This window comes from Carcharhinus amblyrhynchos, chromosome 27 (genome assembly GCF_965287045.1).
Source record: "Carcharhinus amblyrhynchos chromosome 27, sCarAmb.v2.hapA, whole genome shotgun sequence".
In the NCBI taxonomy this organism is placed as follows: Eukaryota; Metazoa; Chordata; class Chondrichthyes; order Carcharhiniformes; family Carcharhinidae; genus Carcharhinus; species Carcharhinus amblyrhynchos.
In genome coordinates this window covers 34,961,684-34,987,309 of record NC_137350.1, presented here as the reverse complement: position 1 = coordinate 34,987,309, position 25,626 = coordinate 34,961,684, and the positions used below count along the sequence as shown (strand labels likewise).

The 25,626-nt window shown below is 45.6% G+C and overlaps 1 protein-coding gene across 1 annotated transcript in view; it reads left to right on the top strand.

The window, feature by feature from the left end:
* The window catches only part of lasp1 (LIM and SH3 protein 1), a 164,061-nt gene that overhangs the window by 65,274 nt on the left and 73,161 nt on the right, over nucleotides 1-25,626 (top strand). Inside the window, exon 3 of the mRNA XM_080213485.1 lies at nucleotides 15,243-15,327. Within this exon, the coding sequence (XP_080069611.1) occupies nucleotides 15,243-15,327 (85 nt within the window). The remainder of the gene's footprint in view (nucleotides 1-15,242; nucleotides 15,328-25,626) is intronic.

Sequence of the window (25,626 nt, the reverse complement as noted above, 5' to 3'; positions counted from 1 at the left end):
AAAAAAGGAAGCTTTTGTGGAGCTTATGCACCAGTATAGTGCGTTTGTCTCTGTCCCTCTTCCCATGTGTGTGTGTGTGTGTGTACATCTGTCCCCCTCTGTGTGTATGTGTCTCTCTGTTCTCCCACTTTGTGTGTGTGTGTGTGTGCCCCTCCCTCCCTCTGTGTACTGTGTATGTCTCTCTCCCTTCTACCCCACTATGTGTGCGTGTGTCCCTCGCCCTCTGTGTGTGTCTCTTTCTCTCTCTGCTGTATCTCTCGCTGTCCCTCTGTGTGTTTGTGTTTGTGTGTGTATGTGTGTTTGTGTGTGTGTCTTTCTCTGTCTGTCTCTCTGCCTGTCTCTCTGTTTCAGAATTAATTGCCCCATCCAGTTTACAGTTTATTTCTTCTCATTTCTCCGCGTAGCCCTGGCAAGTTGATCCACCCTCTGTTGCCAGTCTGTGATCACGGGGTGAGAGGGTAGAGCCACTTGACAGAAAGCTTGATGTTTTTAAACACTGGTTGTGGGAGAGATCAGTGCCAGTTTTGAAAGCTGCAACAAATATTCTGTCCTCCCAAGTGTTGGCTGGTCAGCTGCTAACAATTTGACTGTTCTCCCCAGCGCTTTATTTAATAATTGCTTGTAGAAAGAATGTCAGTGCTGGAAAGAGGAAGGGAGGCAAAGTCCTTGTCTGAGAAATGGCCAAGAAACAAAATAACTCCAAAAGTCTCCTTTCACCCCTGGTGACGGTAAATATCCTCCTTCCAGATCCGACGTGAACAAATTAAAGGTGATTTTCTAATTGTGTTTGGACAGAAACACGACTTTGCGTTGGGCCTGATTGTGTTTGATTGGTGGGTGGTGTTGTCACTTCTGTCAGGTGGCATTCCTGAACTTTTCAACACCGGAGTCCCCATGCCCAACATCTGTGCAGTCCGCTACTGGTCACCTCCGTCCCCTACACATTTGTCTCGGTGCTAGATTTCATCCCCAGACCAGTTCAAAATGGAGCTTCTGTAGGTTGAGCTGGTTTAGCAGCAAGTGTGAGAGAGAGAGAAAACTGAGTTAATGTTGACACGTGGACTCTGTTTCTCTGTCCGCTGCACTGACGCATGTTGCTAGCATTTTCTGCTTTTTCATTAGGTCTGTCCCTTTGTTCCACTCTCTTTAATATTAATCTGCACCGGATTTCATTTTGTCATTGATTCCCCGGCTGAGTTGAATTGACTCAGCACAAAGTGGACTCAAATCTGACTCCAATGAGCCACCACAGATACTCATTTTGTCAATCTGTTTTCATTTGGGGAATGAACAAAGGCAATCGTTTAATTTCTTGTCAACCCAGCAAGTTGGAAACTTGAGCTTCTTTATGTTCGGTGTAGCCATTGTTGAAATTGCTTCAATTTAAGGTGGGGTGGTGTGGAAATAATGGAAAGTTTGTATCTCTGAGGTACCTTTCAAGACCATAGGACTTCCCAGAGCGCAAGAGCGACCAATGAAGCCCTTTTACATGTTGTCACCGTTGCAATGTGGAAAATGTGACAGTCCGCAAGATCCCACAAAGGAGGTGGGCAGGCAGTAGGGCAGTGATATTGTCACTGGGTTAGTAATCCGGAGACAGACTCTGGCTGGAATTTTACCACCCGACCCGCCACGGGAATTGAGCAAGTGAGGTGGGGGGTGGGGGGGAGCAATGGGAAGGTCCGTTGACCTTGTGTGGGATTTTACGGTTTTGGGATGAGCGAAGTTGTGAAATCTCATCCCCAGGGTGATGCTCCGTGGAACTGCGTTCGAATCCCACCTTGGCAGATGGTGAAATCCTGAATATAATCAAAATGTGGAATTAAAAATCTAATAATGACCAGGAAACCATTGCCAATTGTCATTTAAAAACCCATCAGGTTCACAAACGTCCTTTAGGGAAGGCAATCTGCCGTCCTTACCTGGTCTGGCCTACATGTGTCTCCAGAGCCGCAGCAACATGGTTGATTCTTAATGCCCTCTGGGATGGGCAATAAATGCTGGCTCGCCAACAACACCCACATCCTATCAATGAATAAGAAGAAGTTGACAAGATAATTTGTGATTTGACTGAGGGACAAATATTGACCGGGGTTCCAGTGAGAACTCCCCCTTCCACTTTGAAATCATGCCATGGGATCCTTTACACTCACCTGCAAGCGAAGATGGAGAACTTAGCTCAATGTCTCACCCCAGAGATCACATTTGCCACTATGTAATGGGTCTCCCGCTATTGCACTGGGATGCAAGCCCACGTTTTGAAGAGTTAGAGCTCCTGTCCACAATCTCTTTTTATTCATTCGTGGGACATTGGCTTCGCTGGCTGGCTGGCCAGCATTTATTGCCTATCCCTAGTTGTCCGGGGAGAGTTGAGAGCCAACCACATTAAGTTGGTACAGAATCTCCCACTCACTGAGCCTATGGCACTCTAACCTGAACCCTTTCCTCAGCTATACAATTTTGAAAAGTGCCTCTGATTTTCCAGCCTTGAATGATTGGATTTGTTGGTGTTCCATGTGTCTCTGTTTTTTTTGTGTGTGTAGAGATTTGGATGTACGTGGCAGTGTGTGTATGACACATTCCTCTCCACAGCTGTTGACAGAGTTCAGTTTTTGACTGCTGAAATTCTTGTACAGAGGATGGAATGATTCCTACAGTGTATGATATGGTTGTCCAAAGCATGCAAAATTCCCAGAAGCAGGAGAATGAAGGCTAGGTTTTGATGTTCCGATGAAAGAAATATATATTTCTAGAAACTGAGGGATTTCCTGCAAGATATGGGATTTGAATTTTGAGTTGCCACGCAAATACTTTTATGTTTAGTTTCTTATTCAGAGTTTGACAACCCGTATTCTCTCCGTCACAAAGATTTATACTTGAAGTCCAGTGCTGCATCTGCCTCAGCTCAACTGCTGCTGAAATCTTCAACCGCGCTTCGGTTAGCTCTGGATTTGACTGTTCTGCCATTCCCTTGGCCAGTCTCCTGCCTCCCATCCTCATAACCCTGCACTCATCTAAATCTGACTCTAAGCTAACTTATAGAATCATACATTGCAGGAGTAGGCCATTCAGCCCATTGAGTCTGCACCAACCACAATCCCATCCAGGCTCTATCCCCTTAACCCCATGTATTTACCCTAGCTAGTCCCCCGACACTAAGGGACAATTTTGCATGACCAATCCACCTAACCCACATGTCTTTGGGAGGAAACCAGAGCACCTGGGGGAAACCCACGCAGACACGGGGAGAATGTGCAGACTCCACTCAGACAGTGACCCAAGCTGGGAATTGAACCTGGGCCCCTGGCGTTGTAAGGCAGCAGTGCAAACCACTGTGCACCAAGTCCCATTTGCCCATCACCCCCTACACATGCTGACCCATGAGGGACAGACTACTGATGCTTTTTTTCTTGCATGTATCAGGACAAACACAAGAATGCCCAATTTCAAACAATCTCAACAATCTAACAGGTGACTCTGGCCATGTTGTTGCCATAGCAAAACTATTGGGAAACTATAGACTCCTCAAAGCTCCTGAGACATTTAAGGCTTGAACATATTCCTTTTGTTTGCAGTGAACAGGTCACTGCGTATAAATGTATGTTGCTCCTCCCATGCGTAAATGAGCAATGTTATGAGCACATCTAATGATCTTAAATTGGTTGTTAGTGTAGTAATTGTTTGAGATTTGGTATTCTTGCATTTAGCATGATGAGTGCAAGATGAAAAACTTTGGTGACACGTCTTTCTTTCTAGCCATACCTAAGCCCTGCAGCATTCAAATCCCTCTGTGACCTCACCCTCCGGGATCTCTGCCTTCAGAGAATTGTGCGGAATTTGCCCCCCACGTGTCTCCTCCTTTACTTCACAAGCTGGTCTTAAATGGGGAAATGGGCCCCACCTCCGATCTGTTGTGCATCCCTCACTTTCTTCATCTCACCATTGGACGCCATGCATTCAGCTGCTCACTAAATATCTCTGGCACTCTCTCCTGTATAAGACACATTTAGGCACTCATGTCATGCCTGAATTCCCAAATTTTCTTTGTGTTTGCAGTTCTGTGAAGAGCTGTTGGAGGCTATAAGGGCACAGTTTAAGAAATAGAGGTGGGAAATGGACACTCAAGCTCTCGAGCCTGTGCTGCCATTCAATAAGATCATCGCTGATCTTTAACATTGACTCCAAGGGCGGCAGCTGGCACAGTGGTTAGCGCTGCTGCCTCAAAGTGCCAGGGACCTGCATTCAATTCCAGCTTTGGATGATTGTCTGTGCAGAGTTTGCACATTCTCTCCATGTCTGTGTGGGTTTCTTCCAGGTGCTCTGGTTTCCTCCTACAGTCCAAAGATGTGCTGACTAGGTGGATTAGCCACGGTGCGTAGAATCGTAGAATCCTGACAGTGCAGAAGGAGGCCATTCAGACCATCAAGTCTGCACCGACCACAATTTCGTCCAAGCCCTATGCCCATAACCTCACATATTTACCCTGCTAATCCTCCTGACACCAGGATCAATTTACCATGGCCAATCAACCTAACTCACACATCTTTGGACATGCGCAGGGTCACAGGGATAGTGCGGGGGGGGGTGGTAGGCCAGAGTACAATGCTCTTTTGGATAGACTTGATGGGGTGCAGCCTTGATGGGCTGAATGGCCTCCTCCTACACTGTAGGGATTCTATGAAATTCCTTATGACCGTAGGAATACCGACTCGCTCAGTTTCACCATACCCGTTCTGTCTGTGACTTCACCTTGCTGTGAATGCCTGGAGTGATACAAAACAGGAGGGGCCATTCAGGTCAATATGGCTGCTTTTTGAAAGAGCTATCAATTAGTCTCACCCCCCCCTCTTTGTGTCCTCCATTCTGTAAATATTATTTGAGTAAAACACCCAAATGTTTTTGCAATGTCTAGCATTGTTGCCTCACAGCGACAGGAACCTGGGTTTGATTCCTGGCTTGGGTCACTGTCTGTGTGGAGTTTGCACATTCTCCCCGTGTCTGCGTGGGTTTCCTCTGGCTGCTCTAGTTTCCATCCACAATCCAACGATAGGTGGGTTAGGTTGATTGGCCGTGCAAAATTGACCCTAGTGTGAGGGGGATTAGCAAGGTAAATATGTGGGGTTATGGAGATAGGGCCTGGGTGGGATTGTTGTCGGTGCAAACTCGATGGGCTGAATGGCCTCCTTCTGCACTATAGGATTCTATGATTCTAACCCAATGATTGTGAGTCTGCAGATATCTTGTGTGCTGTGATGACTGCCAAAATTGTGGCAAGGGAAGATTTTTTTTATTGTTCGGATTAATTTAGTCTGATCGGTCTCGCTGCTGAAAACATTCAGTGACTCTCAGCATGTTTCCTCATATTCAGCTTCAAGTCACGTGATCAGACATGTGGCAGAATCTAAACCCATATTTTGACAATTCCCTGGGAAAGTGGATATACGTTCCACAGGATTGAGTTTTGCTACTTTCTCTCTACGTCAGGCTCTGTTACTCAGACTCCCATTAATGAGCTGCTGTCTGCTATTTTATTGTTTTTTTTTGATGGAGGTGGAAAGATGAAGAGAAGTTTGAGAGGAAGTCATCCTTATTACAAGATTTCCCTGTCTCTTTCTTCTTTAATTACTGCAAATCTGTTTCCTGGACTTTCTTGTCCCCTTCTGTCCTCTTTCATCTGCCGCCGCCTCCTCTCCCAGTTGGAGGTCCTTTGGATGCTTCCGTAACCCCCCGGCCCTGAATGACTTCCTCTTTATTTTGCTGAAACTTGTGGGTGACTGCGCCAAGGTTTCCAGGCAGAACACATTGCCCTTCCCAAAAGAACTAGCATTTCAGGAACTGGGCGGACACTGCAGGTTAGGTGGATTAACCAGAGTAGAATTGTCCTTTAGTGTCCCAAGGTGTGTAGGTTAGATGGATTAGCCGTGGGAAACGTGTGGGGTTAAAATCCTAGAAATCCTACCAGAAGGATGCAAGTTGGCCCATCGAACCTACATGGACTCTCCAATAGAGCATCTTACTAAGGCCCTACCCACTTAACCCCATGAATTTACCCCACTCATCCCCCTAAGGAGCAATTGAATATGGCAATCCACCTCACCTACACATCTTTGGATGCTAAGGGGCAATTTAGCATGGCCAATCAACCTAACCTGCACATCTTTAGACTATGGGGATAGGGAAGATGAGAGTGCCTAGGTAAGATATTCTGTAAGATAGTCAGTGCAGTCTCGATGGGCCAAACAGTCTCTTTCTGCACTGTGGGGGATTCTAACTGCAAGGCCGAATGGCCTGGGGAGGTCTATGAGCTCAGATAATGAGGGTGGGGGGAGATCAAGAAATGGCCCAAACTTGCTCAAGTAATTTCTTCAACGAAGTGAATTACTTTAACATATGTCTTATTTCCCACTTAGTTAATTATTTTTGGCAGAGAGTTTAGTGAGGGAGTTCCAGAACTTAGTTGTCAGCAGTTGTGGGATAATTAAAACTGGGATGCTCTGGCGTCAGAATGAGACGACCACAGGGATCTTGGAATATCACTGGGCTGGAGGAGATTACAGAAATAAGGAGCGGGTGAGGCTGTGGAGAGATTTTAAAAACAATGGGGATTTTAATTTCTGTTGAACTGGGAACCAATAGCAGTCAGGTAAACACAAGGTTGATAGTGAACTGGAAGATTAAGGACAGAATTTTGGATGACCTCAAAAACTTATGGAGGATAGAACCTGTGGAATGGGCAACATGGTGGCACAGTGGTTAGCACTGCTGCTTCATAGTGCCAGGGACTCGGGTTCAATTCCCGGTTTGGGTTACTGTCCGTGTGGAGTTTGCACATTCTCCTCGTGTCTGTGTGGGTTTCCTCTGGGTGCTCTGGTTTCCTCCCACATATGTGCAGGTTAGGTGCATTGGCCCGAACAGGCGCCAGAGTGTGGCGACTAGGGAATTTTCACTGTAACTTCATTGCAGTGTGAATGTAAGCCTTATTTGTGACGAGTAAATAAACTTTACTTTACCAGGGAGCCTGGCCCGTCCAATAGAGTAGCCCATTCTAAAGGTAGCAAAGATACACTGAAGACTTCAAAAAAAGATGAGTTGAAGGAGAGGCAGAGTCGAGCGATTGTACGGAGGTTGAAATTGTAGGGTATATAGGCGGTAGCTCTGCTCCCATTCAGTTATAACACTGAAGTTGTGAACATTCTGGTTCAGCATCACAGCTACTGGAGAGTGGGGTTGGTGGCTAGTGAATGAGGTTTGTGTCAGACCATTGAATCAAGGACATTTCCGTTCAACCAGGGCTGAATGGCTGGAAAGCAATCTGTGAATGTAGAGTCAGGGATCAGTGTACAGCAAGGGCAAGAGACACAAAACAGCCTCCCATCCATTGATTCTGTCCACACATCCTACTGCCTCAACAAAACAACCAGCGTAATTAAGCACCCCCTGCACCCCGGACATTCCCCCACCTTCTTCCTTCGGGAAAAAAGTCTGAGGTTATGTACCAACCGACTCAAGAAGAGCTTCTTGCAGTCAGACTTTTGAACGGACCCACCTTGCATTAAGTTGATCGTTCTCTATGCCCTAACTATAACTGTAATACTACGTTCTGCACTCTCCTTTCCTTCTCTATGAACAATACGTTTTATCTGTATAGCGCGCAAGAAACAATACTTTTCACTGTATGTTAATACATGTGACAATAAATCAAATCAAAAGAAGCTGGAGCAGGTAATTTTCTGGCTACAGTTAGATAGAATGGAACCAGGTGACAGAAGTCCCATCCATCTGGATCAATGTTGCTCTAACTGTCTCTTTTGGAAAAGTGTTGACTCCTGAAAAGCTTTGGCGGTAGTGAAATCCCACAGTAGCTAACTGGGATTTAGAGGGATATGGTTCCCGGAAGGGTAGGGGGTTTTAGTTCAGTTGGTTAGCATGGTCGGTGCAGGCTTGAAAGGCCGGAGGGCCTGATCCTGTGCTGTAATTTTCTTTGTTCTCTTTGTCCTTGTTGAAATCCTGCCCTAAAAACGCAAGTTGCCTTTCATTGCCTCACCAAATGGTCATTCTTTGAATCCAGGCTTAGGGGGCTTTTCTAATGTGTTGGGAAGAGTGTCAGAGCTGGTGTAGGAGTGAGATCTTTGAGCCATATGAAGTACTTGTGATTGCATGTCACCTGCTCTTGGGTCGTGTTTCAAATATTTGTGTTGAAGTTATGTACCAGGCAAGAAGTGAATTGCCCGCTCTGTGTTCTGACTGCAGCAGTGGTTCTGTTGTTACTAGATTAGCCAGCCCGAGAGTTTGACAAATAATTAAGTGGTCGTTCGAACACCGCAGGGGCAAATAACCATCTGCAGTAAATTCTATGTGTTCCAACAACTAGTGTTTTGAGCTCGTCTTGGTCAGAGTAACCATGAAGGTGCTGGATTGTTATAAAACCAAACTGGCTCATCAATGTCCTACTGGGAAGGATAGCTGGACTTTGAACCATTCCAGACCAAAGCAAGCAACGAGGTGGATTGGGGCTTGCCTGGTCCACCCTGCACAATGGCTTTGTAATTTTAAGAATGGAGTAAATTTTTTTAAAAAAACCCAACATAGGTGACTCATGACTGTCTCTGAAGTGGCTTCAGTTGAAACACCAAATGAGGATGAGCAATAAATGGCAGCCATGCCAGAGATGACCACATTCTGAGAATGACCACGTCCTGAGAATGACTCTTTATATAAAAAAGCTGACCTATGGTTTGTCCTGGTCAAAATGTTGCATGTTTGGGAGTTCTAATACCGTCAGATCACAACCTGGAAAAGCGTTGGGAAAGCATTGCAAGAGAGCTTGGGACTGGAATCTGAAACCAAAAGTGACTGTGGGATTCCACATTTGCTCCGGACATCTGTTGCCGGAGATATTGACGTGAGGGGTTAATTTGTCCCTGAACCGCCGCAGCTTTTATTTATTGTTGAAATATATCTATTTATAAATTTATAAGATTTAAAGTGTTTTGACAATACCACCCTGTCACCAGTGTTACCACTAGGTTTACAAAATATGTTGGTTCCTGGTTCCTTTCCCCCTCCTTTTTAACATCTTCTCTTTGCACTCATCAAAAGGATTGGAGCTATCTAAAATGTATTTATTTATTAGTCACAAGTCGGCTTACATTAACACTGCAATGAAGCTACTGCAAAACCCCTGGTTGCCACACTCTGGTGCCTGTTTGGGTACGTTTCTCTTTCCATCGACATTGGACAGGAACACTGCGTCATTCCTTTTGGTTCTTCCGCACTGGGATCAAGTGTAACCCTTGTCAATATATTTACTTTTATCAGTGGTTCCACTGGACTCGCAAATTCATTAATGTTTTAGTGACTCCTCAATAAAGCAGCAATTTAATTAATTATTGATTTTATCCAAGCTGCCTATCACAGATGGCATCCCCCTGGACTTGTACCTGTGTCTGTGGATATCAGGAGGTGTGATGTGGAAACACACAGATCAAACACAGAGGCCCTGATGGATGTGCTGCCAGAGTCCAGAGGTAGTGAAAGGCAGTGACTGCAAAGCCTGACCTCTCAATTTAGTTTTGGAATTTCATAACCCAAGTCTGGCGCTCAGGCTAAAGCTGGTTTCTCTCCACCTCCATTCAACATTACTTGTGTCTGAACTTGGTTAATGATTGATTCCCTTTCCCTCCCCCCCAACAATTGCCTGGAGTTTGAGGAATTAATGATTAATCTCGGACCTGCAGAAAGCAAATACTGAAGAAAAGTCATCGGGGCATTAAAAAATAGTGTGTCCTGGGCAAGAAAATGGAACTCTTTGACCATTTGTCAAGAATAACTCAATTGGGTAATTAAGACTGTTCATTATCTACCCCGCCTCCTGCCCCCTCTCTGGCATGGGAAATAGGGGCAGTTTGAAGATGGACATTTTTGGCAAGAGTGGGGAGGGTGGTGGTGGGGAGTTCAGTGACCAAACCAGCAGGGATGGCCATTCCCCTGCCCAGTTTCAATGATGCGTCTTGTCTTAAATATGTCACATCTGGCTTTCAGATATCTGTGGAAAACCTTTGCATCAATGCTACCTTTTAATGATGCTTTAAGTTAATCATGCAAACTTTCTTGGAATGGGGGGGCTGTCCGCTGGAACCCGTTGTTATCCGTTTTCTCTACCAAGTTCAGCTGGGTAAGAGAGTGGGAGGGAGGTATAGGGAGGAAACTATAAATTCTGCTCCTGTTTGGCTCTCCAGTGATTCCTGCAGGAAAATAGATCCATGTGGTGTCGGTGAGGAAAAGTTCATAGAATCCTTACAGTGCAGAAGGTGGCCCATCAAGTCTGCACCGACTCTCCGAGTACAGGGCTCCACTATAATGTCCTCGGTATGAATAGTTTGCTCATTTGTACGGAAATACCAAAGGCTGAGCTACTGGGAGCTGGTGATGTCCATCATTCACCATGAATCTGCACCTTGGACAAAGAAGATTGGAAAACTAGGAAGGAATTTCCGCAGCCTGTTCACTAGCTAAAACAAAAAGCGCTCTCGCATTTATATAGTGCTTTTCATGACCGCACAGTCATCACTGTTGTAATTTAGGAAACAGGGCAGCCAATTTGTTCACAGCAAGCTTATAGAATCATAGAATCCTACAGAGCAGGAGGAGGCCATTCAGCCCATCAAGTCTGCACAGACAACAATCCCCTATTTACCCTATAATCCTATTAATCTCATTTAACCTGGTTAATCCCCCCGACACTAAGAAGCAATTTAGCATGGCCAATCACCTAACCGATACATCTTTAGATTGTGGGAGGAAACCAGAACACCCAGAGGAAACCCATGCACGCACAGGGAGAATGTGCAAACTCCACACAAACAATGACCCAAGTCAGAAATCAAACCCAGGTCCCTGACGTAGTGAGGCAGCAGTGCTAACCACAGTGCCATATTGTTGCTCCCACAAACAACAATGAGGTGATGACTAGGTTAATATTTGAGGTATTGATTGAGGGTAAATGTTGGGCAAGACATGAGGGGAACTCCTCTGGTTTTCTTTGCACATTGCTGTGCACCTTCTATGCTTACTGGAAAGGGGCAATGGGGCTTTGGGATAATGACTCTCGGGCAAGACATAGCATCTATTGATAGTGAGACCCTCCCTCAGCATTGCTGTGCAGTGACTGCGAGGATTATTCACTCACTTAAAACTGAGATGTGTAGGAATTTCTTCTTGCAGAAGATGGTAAATCTCTGGAATTCTCTGCCCCAAAGTTACTTGGTAGTATGGATGAGCAGAGTGTTCTTGGTGTCCATGTGCATAGGTCCCTGAAAGTTGGCACCTAGAGTTGTTAAGAAGGTGTACAGTGTGTTAGCTTTTATTAGTAGAGGGATTGAGTTTCGGAGCCATGAGATCATGTTGCAGCTGTACAAAACTCTGTTGCGGCAGCACTTGGAGTATTGCGTACAGTTCTGGCCACCACATTATAGGAAGGATGTGGATGAATTGGAAAGGGTGCAGAGGAGATTTAGAGGATGCTGCTCGGTATGGTGGGAAGGTCTTTTGAGGAAAAGCTGAGGGACTTGAGGCTGTTTTTGTTAGAGAGAAGGTTAACAGCTGACTTAATAGAGCCATATAAGATGATCAGAGGATTAGATAGGGTGGAAGTGAGGGCCCTTTTCCTCGGATGGAGATGGCTATCACGAGGGGACATAACTTTGAATTGAAGGGTATAGATATAGGACAGATGTCGGGGGTAGGCTCTTTACTCAGAGAGTAGTAAGGGCGTGCAATGCCCTGTCTGCAACAGTAGTGGACTCACCAACATTAAGGGCATTTAAATGGTCATTGGATAAACATATGGATGGATATTGGAATCGTGTAGGTTAGATGGGCTTTAGATTGGTTTCACAGATCGGCACAACATTGAGGGCTGAAGGGCCTGTACTGCGCTGTATGTTCTACAAAGGGTGGTGGAGGCTGGATCATTAGATGTATTTAAAGTGGAGGTGGATAAATATTTGATAGATTGAGGGATGGAGGGGCTATGAGGAAATGGCACAGAGAAGAAGCTAAGGCCGGCATAGATCAACCATGATTATATTGAATGGTGGGGCAGGCTTGAAGGGCCTTGTGGCCTACTGCTAATCCTATCTTTTGTGTTTTTATGTTATGTTCAAATCTCTGGAATGGCATTTGAACCCGCAACACTCTGTTATCAAACCCCAAACTTCACCCGCTGAGTCACCGGTAGCACACAAGTTAGCAATTTCCCCCCTTGTACACTCTGTACTGCTGGTGTTCATAGAATCATAGAATCCCTACAGTGCAGAAAGAGGCCATTCGGCCCATCAGGTCACAATCCCACCCTATTCCTGTAACCCCACATATTTACCCTGCTAATCCCCCTGACACTAAGGGGCAATTTAGCATGGCCAATCAACCTAACCTGCACATCTTTGGACTGTGGGAGGAAACCGGAGCTTCCGGAGGAAACCCATGCAAACGTAGGGAGAACTTCAGCCAGCGTTTTTCAGAACGAAAGACTGTCAAATTTGTTATTACCCATCAGCTGGGACCATCGTACCAGTTGCAAAATAGATATCAAGTTTTCAGTTATTAAAATCCAATTGGGAAGGATCCCAGACAAATAGGGATAAGTCTGTGCCTCCAGTCTTGGCCAATCAGCTAGATTGTGCCATCTAATTCACTATTAACCTTGGCAAAAGTAACACTGAGTGTGACAATGTAAATGTTTCTTCAACTTTCCTCACTTTGAACTGAAAGAGGAAGGGGAAAATTAATGTTTATTTAATCTTATTTTAAGATTGCAACTGTTGTGCAATGTTCCTGACTTGCAAAACCACAGCCATGTGTTTTCACTGAGATTATTGTGGGTTGGGGGGAGGGAATGGAAATTCTGTTTTTTTTTGTGGCGCTTCCCCCTCTGGAGTATTTTGAGCATTAAGATGACTGACACCAAACGGTCAACATTGGGTGATTGGACACAGCCATGTTCTGTTCCCACTGACAGTAACCAATGAAAGCGTTCCAACAGAAAGCACAAGTGATAAGAGCAGCAATGTTCCTTTCAGTCCACGAAATCCTTACATTGCAGAAGGAGGCCATTCAGCCCAGTGAGTCTGCACCAACCATAATCCCAGCCAGGCCCTACCCCATTGCCCCATAATTCCATGCATTTACCCAAGCTAAACCCCCTGACACTAAGGGGCAATTTTAACATGGCCAATCTACCTAACCCACACATCTTTGGACTGTGGGAGGAAACCTGAGCACCCAGAGGAAACCCATAGAGAGAATGTGTAAACTCCACGCCGACAGTGACCCAAACTGGGAATTGAACCCAGATCCCTGGTGCTGTGAGGTAGCAGTGCGAATCACTGCTAACCACTGTCAAGACTCTTCCACCATTCTGTATGATCTTGGCTGGTCTTGGGCTTCAACTCCATTTTCCTGTCTTTTCCTCATATCCCTCGATTCCCTGAGAGACCAAAAATCGTTCCATCCCAGTCTCAAATATATACCACAATATAGGATGCACAATTCTCAGGCTAGAAGATTCCAAAGATTCACAAGCCATTGAGCGAAATAATTTCTCTTCCTCTCAGTCCTTAATGATTGACCTCTTACCCTGAGACAGTGCAGTGGAAACAATCTTTCAGCCTTCACCCTATCAAGCCCCTTCAGAATGAAATCACCTCTCGTTCTTATAAACTCCAGAGAAAATAGGCCCAATTTGCTCAAAAGGAGTTGAAGCCCAAGACTAGCCATGATCATCCTGAATGGTGGAACAGTCTTGATGGGCTGAATGATCCATTCCTACTCCTATTACTTGTGCTTCCTAGAGGAATGCTAGAAACTTAGAATCCCTAGACTGCAGAAGGAGGCCATTCAGCCCATTGAGTCTACACTAACTCTCCAAATAAGCCTCTTACCCACATGATAATGCTTGTAGAAAAGAGTTCAGCAATTACTAAAGTACGTGCAACCATTATCTGACTGCTTTGTTTGGATCCTGAGAAGTGGCCAGTTGGCAGACTCTTGCTCATCCTGGGGATACTTGTGATGGTGGCACAGTGGTTAGCATTGCTATCTTGCTGTGCCAGGGACTCTTTGGGTCTATGGAGTTTGCACATTCTGCCCATGTCTGCATGGGTTTCCTCCAGGTGCTCTGCTTTCCTCCCACAGTCCAAAAGTCGTACTGGTTAGGTGTATTGGCCATGCTAAGTTCTCCCTCAGTGTACCTGAACAGGTGCCAGAGTGTGGTGACTCAGGAATTTTCACAGTGACTTCATTGTAGTGTTAACGTCAGTCTACTTGTGAAACTAATAAATAAACTTCAACTTAAAATTTAAACTCTTACGAAGTGGAATTTTGTTATCAAGTTGAATTTATAATTGGTGGATTTGAGAGATAGTGGGTGAGTCTAAAGCCTCAATGAGTCATTGTACCTGAATCTGGATATAATTACCTGAATGGCCACTTCTGTTATGTTTCGGCCTCTCTCATAATTGATGCAAATCACAATGTTGTGGCTGAGGTACTGTTAATTTATAAACTAGAGTTGTCTTGACATCACAGATCATTCGACCTGACTGGATGTATTCTTCTCTCATTTGTCAAATTTCACTGGTTTCATAACTTGATAGGAATGTAGCATTACAGTCATAGCTGGGGTGTAGAGAAAGATCAACTCAATATATGATAGGTCCATTCATAAGCCTGATTCCCTGCTGTCATCAGACATTTGAATGAATGCATTAAGTTGATCTTTCTCTACACCCTAGCTATGACTGTAACACTACATTTTGCACTTATAGAGTCATAGAGGTTTACAGCATGGAAATAGACCCTTTAGCCCAACTTGTCCATGCTGTCCTTTTTTTTAACTACTAAGGTAGTCCCAATTGCCCACATTTGGCCCATATCCCTTCATAGCCATCTTACTCATGCAACTATCTAAACGCTTTTTAAAAGACAAAATTGTATCCATCTCTGCTATTACCTCTGGCAGTTCATTCCAAATACAAATTCCTGTCTCCTTTCCTTCTCTATAAACGGTATGCTTTGTCTGTATAGCGCGCAAGAAACAGTACTTTTCACTGTATAGTAATACATGTGACAATAATAAATCAAATCAAAGCTTGTCATCGTTAATGAGATTAAATGTTGCAGGAAAAATATGTAACTGTCAAAACTGAAAGCCTTTTTTTTTTATTGCTTTCTCTCCCCACCAGGCACTACCCAAAGTCATCATTCACTGCTGTGGCAGATACCCCAGAAAACCTGCGCCTGAAAAAACAGAGCAAGCTGCAAAGTCAAGTGAGTAACCCAGCCAGAAAAGTGCAATAATAATCAGAAAATGGTAGGAACACCCAACAGGTCAGGAAGCATCTGCGGGGAGAGATTCAGAGTTAATGTTTCTGGTCAATGACATTCTGGCAAACCCCAGCCTGTCTGCAATCACTCCTGGAATTACTTACTATCCCCTGGTCACTGGACAGTCCCTTCCTGATTGACTGCTGGCTGTGTCAAGCCCAGGGAATGTGTTTTGGCTAATGGGAGCTTCAAGCTTTGGAAAGATATTGTACTTTACTACCTGCCCCCAGTGCCCTCTTGCAGGCTGGGGATTGATTGAAGTGCTTGTTTCCCTCTTTGTGCTACTTCTCTGCAGGATCTAGGGGAGGCATTGGCGTTGAGCAAGGTCCTGACCTTCACCGATGGCAGCAAGATATGGAGGCATAATGTACTCGATTGGCACTGCCACCGGGGGGGTGTGGGGAGGCGAGATCATTGGGATCAGGGAGACATGGATGACCAATGGCGATCAGCCAACCCAATGGTAGGCACTGCTGAGTCACAGCACCAAGGACCCAGGTTCAATTCCAGCCTCGGGTCATTGTCTGTGTGGAGCTTGCGCATCCTCCCTGTGTCTGCATGGGTTTCCTCCAGATGCTCCGGTTTCCTCTCTCAATCCAAAGATGGGCAGATTAGGCGGATTGACTAATGCTAAATTTCCCCTTGGTGTCAGGGGGATTAGTGAGGGTAAATGTGTGGAGTTACGACGATAGGGCCTGGGTGAGATTGTTGTCAGTGCAGCCTTGATGGGCCAAATGACTTCCTCCTGCACTGTATGGTCCTACGGGTTTGATACTATCCCTGCTGAGATGTTAGGCTCAATGCGCTTTTGTGGACCAGAATCAAAGCCAAGGAATTGGGTAGTTGTTTGAGGAAAGGGAGGTACATCTCAAGGTGGGATCACGCAGCTGAATCCAAGTGGAACTCTGAATGTTCAAGGGCTTTCAGAATGATCCACTGTTAAAATGAGTTACAATTCTAAATCAAAAAAACGAGAGTGGGCAGTGGAACAAAGGGCAGACTTTTGGCATCCTCCAAGGATGCAAATCTTCTAGAAACAATGTGCAACTATTCCTGAAAACATTGTGTGTTCTATAAATGCAAGTTGTCTTTCACAAAGTTGTGCTCCATTAAAACGCGAGCTCTGTGTACCTGTTTAAAATATATTCAGCCCAACATCTCCAAGAGTATTTATACTCGTTCAAAACAATCATCCTAAAAGTATTTTATTTTTATTTCCTGCAGTTGAGAATTAAATATAGACAAATGGAACATTTCACGGTTCATTGGGTTTGTTACCCCATGAGTAGGGAAGCTCTATAATTGAATCAATACACGGTGTAGTCGGTGTTAGTGCCTCTGGGGCATTGTGCTATTGACGAATTTCAATGAATGTATAACTGTGCAATGATGGTGCGTGGCAGATTCTACGGCACTGCTGGATTTGACATTTAATTGTAGCCTAAAAACCATCTTGAAATGGGCTAACCATGTAATATATTTTTATTCATTTGTTTGTGGGACATGGGCATCGCTGGCTGGCCAGCATTTCTTGCCCATCCCTAATTGCCCACTGGCAATTGAGAATCAGCCACATTGCTGTGGCTCTGGGGTCACATGTAGGCCAGACCAGGTAAGGACGGCAGATTTCCTTCCCTAAAAGACATTCGTGAACCAGATGGGTTTTTCCAATAATCGACAATAGTTTCATGATCATTAGTAGATTCTTAATTCCAGATTTAAATTAATGTGCATATTTGTGCTGAACTATCTCCCTTAAGAATAACATTCTACCAAAGGGGAGTTACATAGGAACCAGAGGTAGGAGTAGGCCATTCAGCCCATTGAGCCTGCTCCACCATTCATTTTGATCATGGCTGATCATCAGATTGACTATCCCAATTTCCTCCCCCGTGTCCCTTTAGCCCCAAGGGTTACATCTAATTTCTTCTTGAAATCGTGCAACGCTTTGCCCTCAGCTACATTCCACCCATTCACCACCAAATTGGCTTTGAGTAAGGAAGTGAGGGGACAGCATTACAACCCTGGGGTAACAAGAGTTCCTGTTTGGTAAATAATATCAAGTTCAGTTACAGAAATTACCGTCTCCTCTCCCAGTCTGTTGCCGGTTTGGGGAGTGTTCCTGTCCCTCCTCTTGATTAACAGGGCAGACAGGTGGACTATTCCAACTCTCATTCAAAGGATGGTTTGATACTGGTTAAGTGATGTCCAGCTGTTAGATTCTGAAGTTGAAGCTCTGGAGAGATGTTTCTGGAGGCTGTGCTGATTCGATGTCCCGAACTCAAAGCATGATCTTGACTATTTCTAGATTATTTATGTGCACGCCCTTTGCAAAGAGCACATTTCTCACACTCAGAGCACCTTTTGTGTGCGGAAGTACTTTCCACTCTTCCCCTCCGCTGAGGATGCTCAAAGAAGTGCTTCTGATGCAACAGTTTAGAGATCTGCAATCAAACACAATCTTGTCCGTGCTTTGTATTCACAGCTTAATGGATAACGGCGATGGAATCTTTGCTTTCTCTCCCCTCCCAGCACCACCTCCTGTTTCAACCCACCCATAAATCTCCAGGAGAAGCTGATTGCATTATCTTTTTGTCTATCACCAAAAGGTGGCCATCAGCAAACTGAAGAAACCTGTTAGAGCTGGTGGTTTTCTTGATCTTGTTAATAAACTCGCTGAGGTGTTAGGAAATCAACACGTTAACCTTGGTTTGTGGAGCTCATTCTGTCTGATGTAGCTCCACTTTCAATTCTAGTTCAGTTATCTCGGGAGCATCTGGATGTACTTTCTCATGATCCTTCTGGCGGGGCCCCGTTTATCACGCGATAGATGTACAATCACTTTCCATGATGACAGCCGGTATTTATTTTTATACTGTAAGACGTCTCACAACACCAGGTTAAAGTCCAACAGGTTTATTTGGTACCAAATGCTTTCAGGGCAAAGCTAGTGGTGTTTGCTACCAAATAAACCTGTTGGACTTTAACCTGGTGTTGTGAGACTTCTTATTGTGTTTACCCCAGTCCAACGCCGGCATCTCCACATCATTTATTTTTATCACAGTGCATCAGCCGAGTCTTCAACATTGGCCTTCCCAAATGGCTGTTGGATCTTTCTTTGCTTTTCTGCGAATACTAACCTTGTCATCTTCTGCTTTTGGCATCTTAAAGTCTGAACATGGGACTGGCCTACAACTCAGAAATGGGCCATTTTGCCCAACTGCTCTATGCTGGTGCTTATGGTCCACGTGAGTCTCTTCCAAAGCTGTCATCTAACCCTATTAAGTATATCTTTCTGTTCCTTTCTCTCTGATCTAGCTGCTTCTTAAATGCATTTATGTTATTTGCCTCAAGCACTCCCTTTGGAAGTGAGTTCCACATTCTCTGGGTAAAGAAATTTCTCCTGAATTCCTTCTTGGATTTATTGGTGACTGTCTCATGTCAGTTGCCTCTAGCTTTGGTCCCTCAAGTGGAAACATCTTCTCTACACTTATCAACCGTTTTATAATCTTAAACCTCTCAATTAGACTGCACTTCTCTCTCTAGAGGAACAAGCCACAACCTGCTTAGCCGCTTCTAATTACATATCCCCTCTCAGTTCTTTAATTATCCTTTTCCATTTCAACCTTCCTTTTTTGTAACATGGAAATGGTCACGTGGACAGTACTCCAAGTGTGATTGATCTTTTAACTGGTAGTGTGCGCAGTGGTAGTGGGGGGGAGGAGGGGGTCGGTGTTGGGGGTGGCAAGGAGGAAGAGGAAGCTACATCAAGGCAAGTTGAGCGCTGCTAATCAGATTGGCTGGTTTCCCTGCTGTCCAGGCACGTAGGAGAAGTGTACTTTTGAGACTTGCTTTTTGCAGAACATTCATTTAAATACAAAAGGCCATGGTTTATTTTTAAACTTGTCTGTTCCTCTCTCTCTTTTTAATAAATTTTATTATGCTTGGTTAGAATTATGCTTGGTTGGAGTGGCACAGTGGTTAACACTGCTGCTTCACTGTGCCAGGGACCCGGGTTCGATTCCTGACTTGGGTCACTGTCTGTGCGGAGTTTGCACATTCTCCCTGTGTCTGCGTGGGTTTGCTCCGGTTTCCTCCCGCAGTCTGAAAGATGTGCTGGTTAGGTACATTGATTTGACCAGAAGTGTGGCGACAATGGGAATTTCACAGTAACTTTGTTACAGTGTTACTGTAAGCCTTTCTTGTGACTAATAAATAAACTTTACTTCTACATTTTAGAATCTTGTGCTCCAGATAAGGTCCTTGTGACATATTTTCAGTCTCTTTGCATGTGAGCGAGGAAGAGTTCTGTTACTTTCATGATTTGTGTGTGCGTCTCTCGGGGAGTATCTCTGACCCTTGTCAAGACATGGCACAAATATTAGAGAGTTGTCGATGATTTCTGAACCTCTGGGTCAGCTGTTAACATACGGTGGGGTTTGGATGCTTTGCCATTTAAGGACCTAACTATGTTAAAAGCTGCTCAAAGAAGGTTCACTCGATGGGTACCTGGGGTGATGGAAGTTATTTTACAAGGAAAGGTTTGTCGAGTTGGCCTTAGGAGTTTCCAAGATTGAGAGGCGATCTTACTGAACCAGACAGGATCCTGGGTGGACTTGACCGAGTGGACGCTGAAAGGATGTTTGCCCTTGTGGGAGACACTAGAACTAGGAGACAGGGTTTAGAAATAAAAGGTCTCCCTCTTAAGATGGAGAGGAAGAGAATTTTTTTCTTTTTAGGGCCAGGAATCTTTGGAAGGTCCTTCCCTGGAGAATGGTGGGGCAGGGCCACTGGGTGGAATTCTCTTGTTCCCCCCGCCCCCCCAACCCCCGCCCCGGCAGGTTCAGTGGCGGGTGCTATGGGTTGAATTCAGCGGGAGACCCAAATCAGTTTTACATGGGTGTGACTTTTCCATGGGAATTTCCATTGCGCCTGCCATGGCGGATTGGGGCACCCCCCGCTGCCCCCCCCCCCCCTCCCCCAACACACACATACACACACAAACAGAGGTTGGCGTGAAACTGATTTGCGTCCTGTGAATGAGATGCAATTGAACGTCCAACCAGAATCTTCCACCTGCAGCTGATTCTTTCCAACTCCTGTGGAACAAGATGGTGTGCAGAAGTTGGGGCTTACCTGAACAATACTTCAGACTGCCTCTGGAGTTCGGAATTGAGGTCGCCAGCGACCCTGTTCTCCGGAACATCACAGCATTTAGGGAGCAAATAGAGCTGGATGTTCCAGATTCAGTGCCATGGAGGAGGTCCATCTTCCAGCCTCTGAATGTTCCTGCAGATCCATCTTCAGTTTCAGGAGGTCCATCTTCTTTCTCCAGTGATATTGGGCGCCTTTTCAATATGTCGCCCGGATATGATGGTGGACCACGCACCATCAGGTCTACCCTATCGCAAAATGCGACGCTAAATACCTGGTTGGAAAATTAATGCAGTTGGGTAGGAGGATATGGCATATATTTTCCCTCCGCAGCAAGATACCCTCCTCATTGCTATCCCTGCCACAGACTTAATCCCAGATTGGAGAATTTAGCCCAATGAATATTTTTAAGGCAGTGGTAAATAGATTCTTGATTGATAAGACAGTCAGAGGTTGTTGGGAGTCGACAGAATGTGGAAGTAGAGTCATCGTGGAACATGCTAAAGGCCAAACACAGTAAGAAGCCTCGCAACACCAGGTTAAAATCCAACAGGTTTATTTGATAGTAATCCCACAAGCTTTCAGAAATGCTGTTCCTTCGTCAGGTGTGTGGAAGATTTCCGAAAGCTTGTGCAATTACTATCAAATAAACCTGCTGGACTTTAACCTGGTGTTGTCAGACTTCTTACTGTGTTTACCCCAGTCCAACGCTGGCATCTCCACATCAGAAAGGCCAAAACTCCCAGCATGTATTCCTGCTCCAGGGATGTTTCACTGCTTTCTCAAGTATGTGCTCAGACTGCTCTCAATGTGCAGTGACTGATGGATTGTGGAAGTAGTCATTATCAGAATGTGTGCCTACCATTGATTTGAGAGAGACATCACTGTGCATTTTAAATTTCCTTTTGTAGAATTAAGGATAAGCAGAGGTTTGGCCCTGAGGGAATGAGCTATTTCTGTGGTTTAAGACTTTCTACAGCAAGCGGCCACCTCGGGGGCCCGGAGTGTTTAATGGACACGAGCAATAAAATTATTTGCTATTTTCCTTTGTTGTAAGATTTAGCTTTCTGTTAATCATGCTCTTTAGTCATAGAGATATACAGCATGGAAACAGGCCCTTCGGCCCAACTCGTCCATGCCAACCAGGTTTCCTAAACTGAACCAGTCCCAGTTACCTGCGTGTAGCCCATATCCCTCAAACTTTCCTATTCATTGAACATCCAAATGTCTTTTAAAGTTGGTGACGTTCGATAATCTGGTGCCTCCTTATAAAAGATAAACCTAAAGTGAAATTGAGACATGATCTGGAATTCTGGAGCACATGGTAATTCCCCAGCCACTTTTTGACCAGTTCCATATACCCTGCTTTTGCTTGGCACCTTTCACATCCTAGAGATGTTGGACATGTAGCTACTACGCAGCACAACAGTCAACCAACACACAGCAAGATCCCACAAGAGCAGCAATAAAATGATTAACACTGTAGACCTGTTCTGATGATGGAACAAGGAATGACCATTGGTCAGGCCAACAGGAATTATGAGCGTTCCAAAGTCTGATGAGTGAATGAAGGTGGGGCCCCTGGTCACACAGAGTTATCAATGGTTCGCCTCAGCTCCCGAGTTGTTAGGACTGAATGTGGCAGCAATGCCCATTGTTTTGGCATTGTGATGGTGGCAGCTGGGCAAAAGGTTATTTGCCTGGGAGCAAGGGGGGGTGGAGATATGAGGGAGCGAGGGGGGAGGAGATATGAGGGAGCGAGGGGGGAGGAGATATGAGGGAGCGAGGGGGGAGGAGATATGAGGGAGCGAGGGGGGAGGAGATATGAGGGAGCGAGGGGGGAGGAGATATGAGGGAGCGAGGGGGGAGGAGATATGAGGGAGCGAGGGGGGAGGAGATATGAGGGAGCGAGGGGGGAGGAGATATGAGGGAGCGAGGGGGAGGAGATATGAGGGAGCGAGGGGGGAGGAGATATGAGGGAGCGAGGGGGGAGGAGATATGAGGGAGCGAGGGAGTATGAGGAAGCGAGGGGGAAGGGAATGTGAGGGAATGAGGGAGTGAGGGGGAGGGAGTATGCAGGAGCGAGGGGTGGAGGGGGGGTCGGCCACACAGTGGACATAATGGAAACATGTCACCTGATGGATTACAAAGCAGGTGAATGATCTCTTAGCTCTGTGGAAAATACCAGGGCCTGTAAGACAAGCAAGCACTGATCTCTATTTATAAAATATTAGCCTGCGGGTGAGATCACTATGGTAACCGTAATAATTCCAGTCCATTGCACGGCTGCAGGAAGCCAAATATAGTTGTGTTGTAAAATGTCTGGGTGTTGCAGAGAGATTAGAAAATGATGCTGTGCACATATCAGGTGGCTTGCTTTGCTGCTGTCTGAGTGGGTAGTGAGTGTGTTCTGAAATGCCTCACTCCACTTTCCCCATGCGGTGCCAGTGTGGGCAAAAAAATCCCCTCACCTTCACCCCTCCATAATCCCCACCCACCCTCATTCCACTTGGCCATGTGAACTGCTTTGGTAATTTAATAAATCTGAGGGGCGGAGAATGGAAGATGTGAGTCAGTGGACAGATACGAGGCCCAAATTGCAATGGAATCAGATACAAGGCTGGAAGGACCCCAGGTACCAGATCATGACCACAGCGGTTGATCTGGGGGCTATACATGGCCCTCAGGAGGAATGAGGAGAAAATCAGACAGCCATTGTTATGCCCCGCTGTGTGTACAAGTGAGGGCACGGGCTGGTCTCTGTCATGACGAGTTGTTCACCAGACCCGCAAATTATTTTGGCACAGAATCATAGAAACCCTACAGTGCAGAAAGAGGCCCTTCGGCCCATCGAGTCTGCACTGAACACAATCCCACCCACACCCTACCCCCATATCTCTACATATTTTTACCCACTAACCTACGCATCTCAGGGGCAATTTTTGGCATGGCCAATCAACCTAACCCGCACATCTTTGGACTGTGGGAGGAAACCGGAGCACCCGGAGGAAACCCACGCAGACATGAGGAGAATGTGCAAACTCCACACAGACAGTGACCCGAGCCGGGAATCGAACCCAGGTTCCTGGAGCTGTGAAGCAGCAGTGCTAACCACTGTGCTACCGTGCCGCCCGAAAGGGAGAGCCGCACAAAGAAGGGGGTGTTTGGTTCGGATGAGAGAAGGGGATTGCGGGGCTAGGGGAGAAGGATAGCAACCTGCCAAAGCGGAAGGGTTTTCAAGAGCACAAAACTATCGGACAACAATGTGTATTTATTTCTGTTATAATGAGTTCCAAGGGTCAGGGAATGCAGAAATTTTATTGATTTGATTGATTATTGTCATATGTATTAACATACAGTATTGTTTCTTGCGCGCTATACCGGCAAAGCATACTGTTTATAAAGACAGAAATGAGAGAGTGCAGAATGTAGTGTTCCAGTCATAGCCAGGGTGTAGAGAAAGGTCAACTTAATGTGAGGTAGGTCCATTCAAAAGTCTGACAGCAGCAGGGAAGAAAATGTTCTTGAGTCGGTTGGTCCGTGACCTCAGACTTTTGTATCTTTTTCCCGATGGAAGAGGGAATGTCTCGGAGGGCGACCAGGCTGGAGGAGCTTTAGAGAGGTGAAGAGGGGTGAGACCGTGAGGAAACTGAATAGAAGGATGAAATTGCGGCTGGGCAAGTTGTTCACAGCAGGAATGTATCTTGAGTTGCAGTTTTAGTTTTACCTACGATGTGAACTCACTGCTTTACGTAATTCGAATAAGATGTTTCTGACTGAAAAGGCAAGGAATGTGGGGCTGGCTGGAATGCAGAGCTTTAATGCTTCAGGAATTCCATTTGGAATGCTGATCCCTGTTTCTGGAAATTTCTCCAAATTGGTGGGAAGCAGGCCATTGAACTGAAAGATTTGAAATTTTTTTTTAATGCTAGAATATATGTTTAACCCCACCCGCAGAATCTTTCTGAATACTTTGCCTCCATTTCCCCTCATTGCAAGTACAGTTGCAATCCCTGAACAGTCAGCCAGCAGCAGAATGGTCTATCACCACCATGGAGACCCCACGTTACTTAACATAGGACAGAGAGAAGGACCAAGGTCATTGAAATCATGACTGCAAAGGTAGATCTTGGTTCGATAACTGTGTGGAGACGAACAAACTAAAGTTAAAGTCACAAGTAAGGCTTATGTTAATACTGCAATGAAGTTACTATGCAATTCCCCGAGTCGCCTCATTCCAGCGTCTGTTCAGGTCAACGCACCTAACCAGCACGTCTTTCAGACTGTGGTAAGAAACCGGAGCACCTGGAGGAAACCCACGCAGACACGGGGAGAACGTACAAACTCCACACAGACAAGCTGGGAATCGAACGCGAGTCCCTGGTGCTGAGTGGCAGCAATGCTAACCACTGTGCCACCATGCCACCTTCAAGGGAAGGTTCAGGGGGAAAACTCCAGGATGGTGGGATTTAGAACAAAGAACAAAGAAAATTACAGCACAGGACCAGGCCCTTTGGCCCTCCAAGCCTGCACCGACCATGCTGCCCGACTTAACTAAAACCTTTCCGGGGACCATATCGCTCTATTCCCATCCTGTTCATGTACTTGTCAAGACACCCCTTAAAAGTCACTACTGTATCCACCTCCACTACCTCCCCAGGCACCCACTACTCTCTGTGTAAAAGATCTGCCTCCTACATCTCCTTTAAATCTTGCACCTTTAACCTATGCCCCATAGTAATTGACTCTTCCACCCTGGGAAAAAGCTTCTGACTATCCACTCTGTCCATGCCTCTCATAATCTTGTAGACTTCTATCAGGTCTCCCCTCAACTTCCGTCGGTCCAGTGAGAACAAACCAAATTTCTCCAACCTCTCCACATAGCTAATGCCCTCCATACCAGGCAACATCCTGGTAAGTCTTTTCTGTACCCTCTCCAAAGCTTCCACATACTTCTGGTAGTGTGGCGACCAGAATTGAACTCTATATTCCAAGTGTCCTCCATTCAGAAACGCACCCTTCCACTGCTACCCTCTGTCTTCTTTGACCGAGCCAGTTTTGTATCCACTTTGCCAGCTCCCCTCTGAT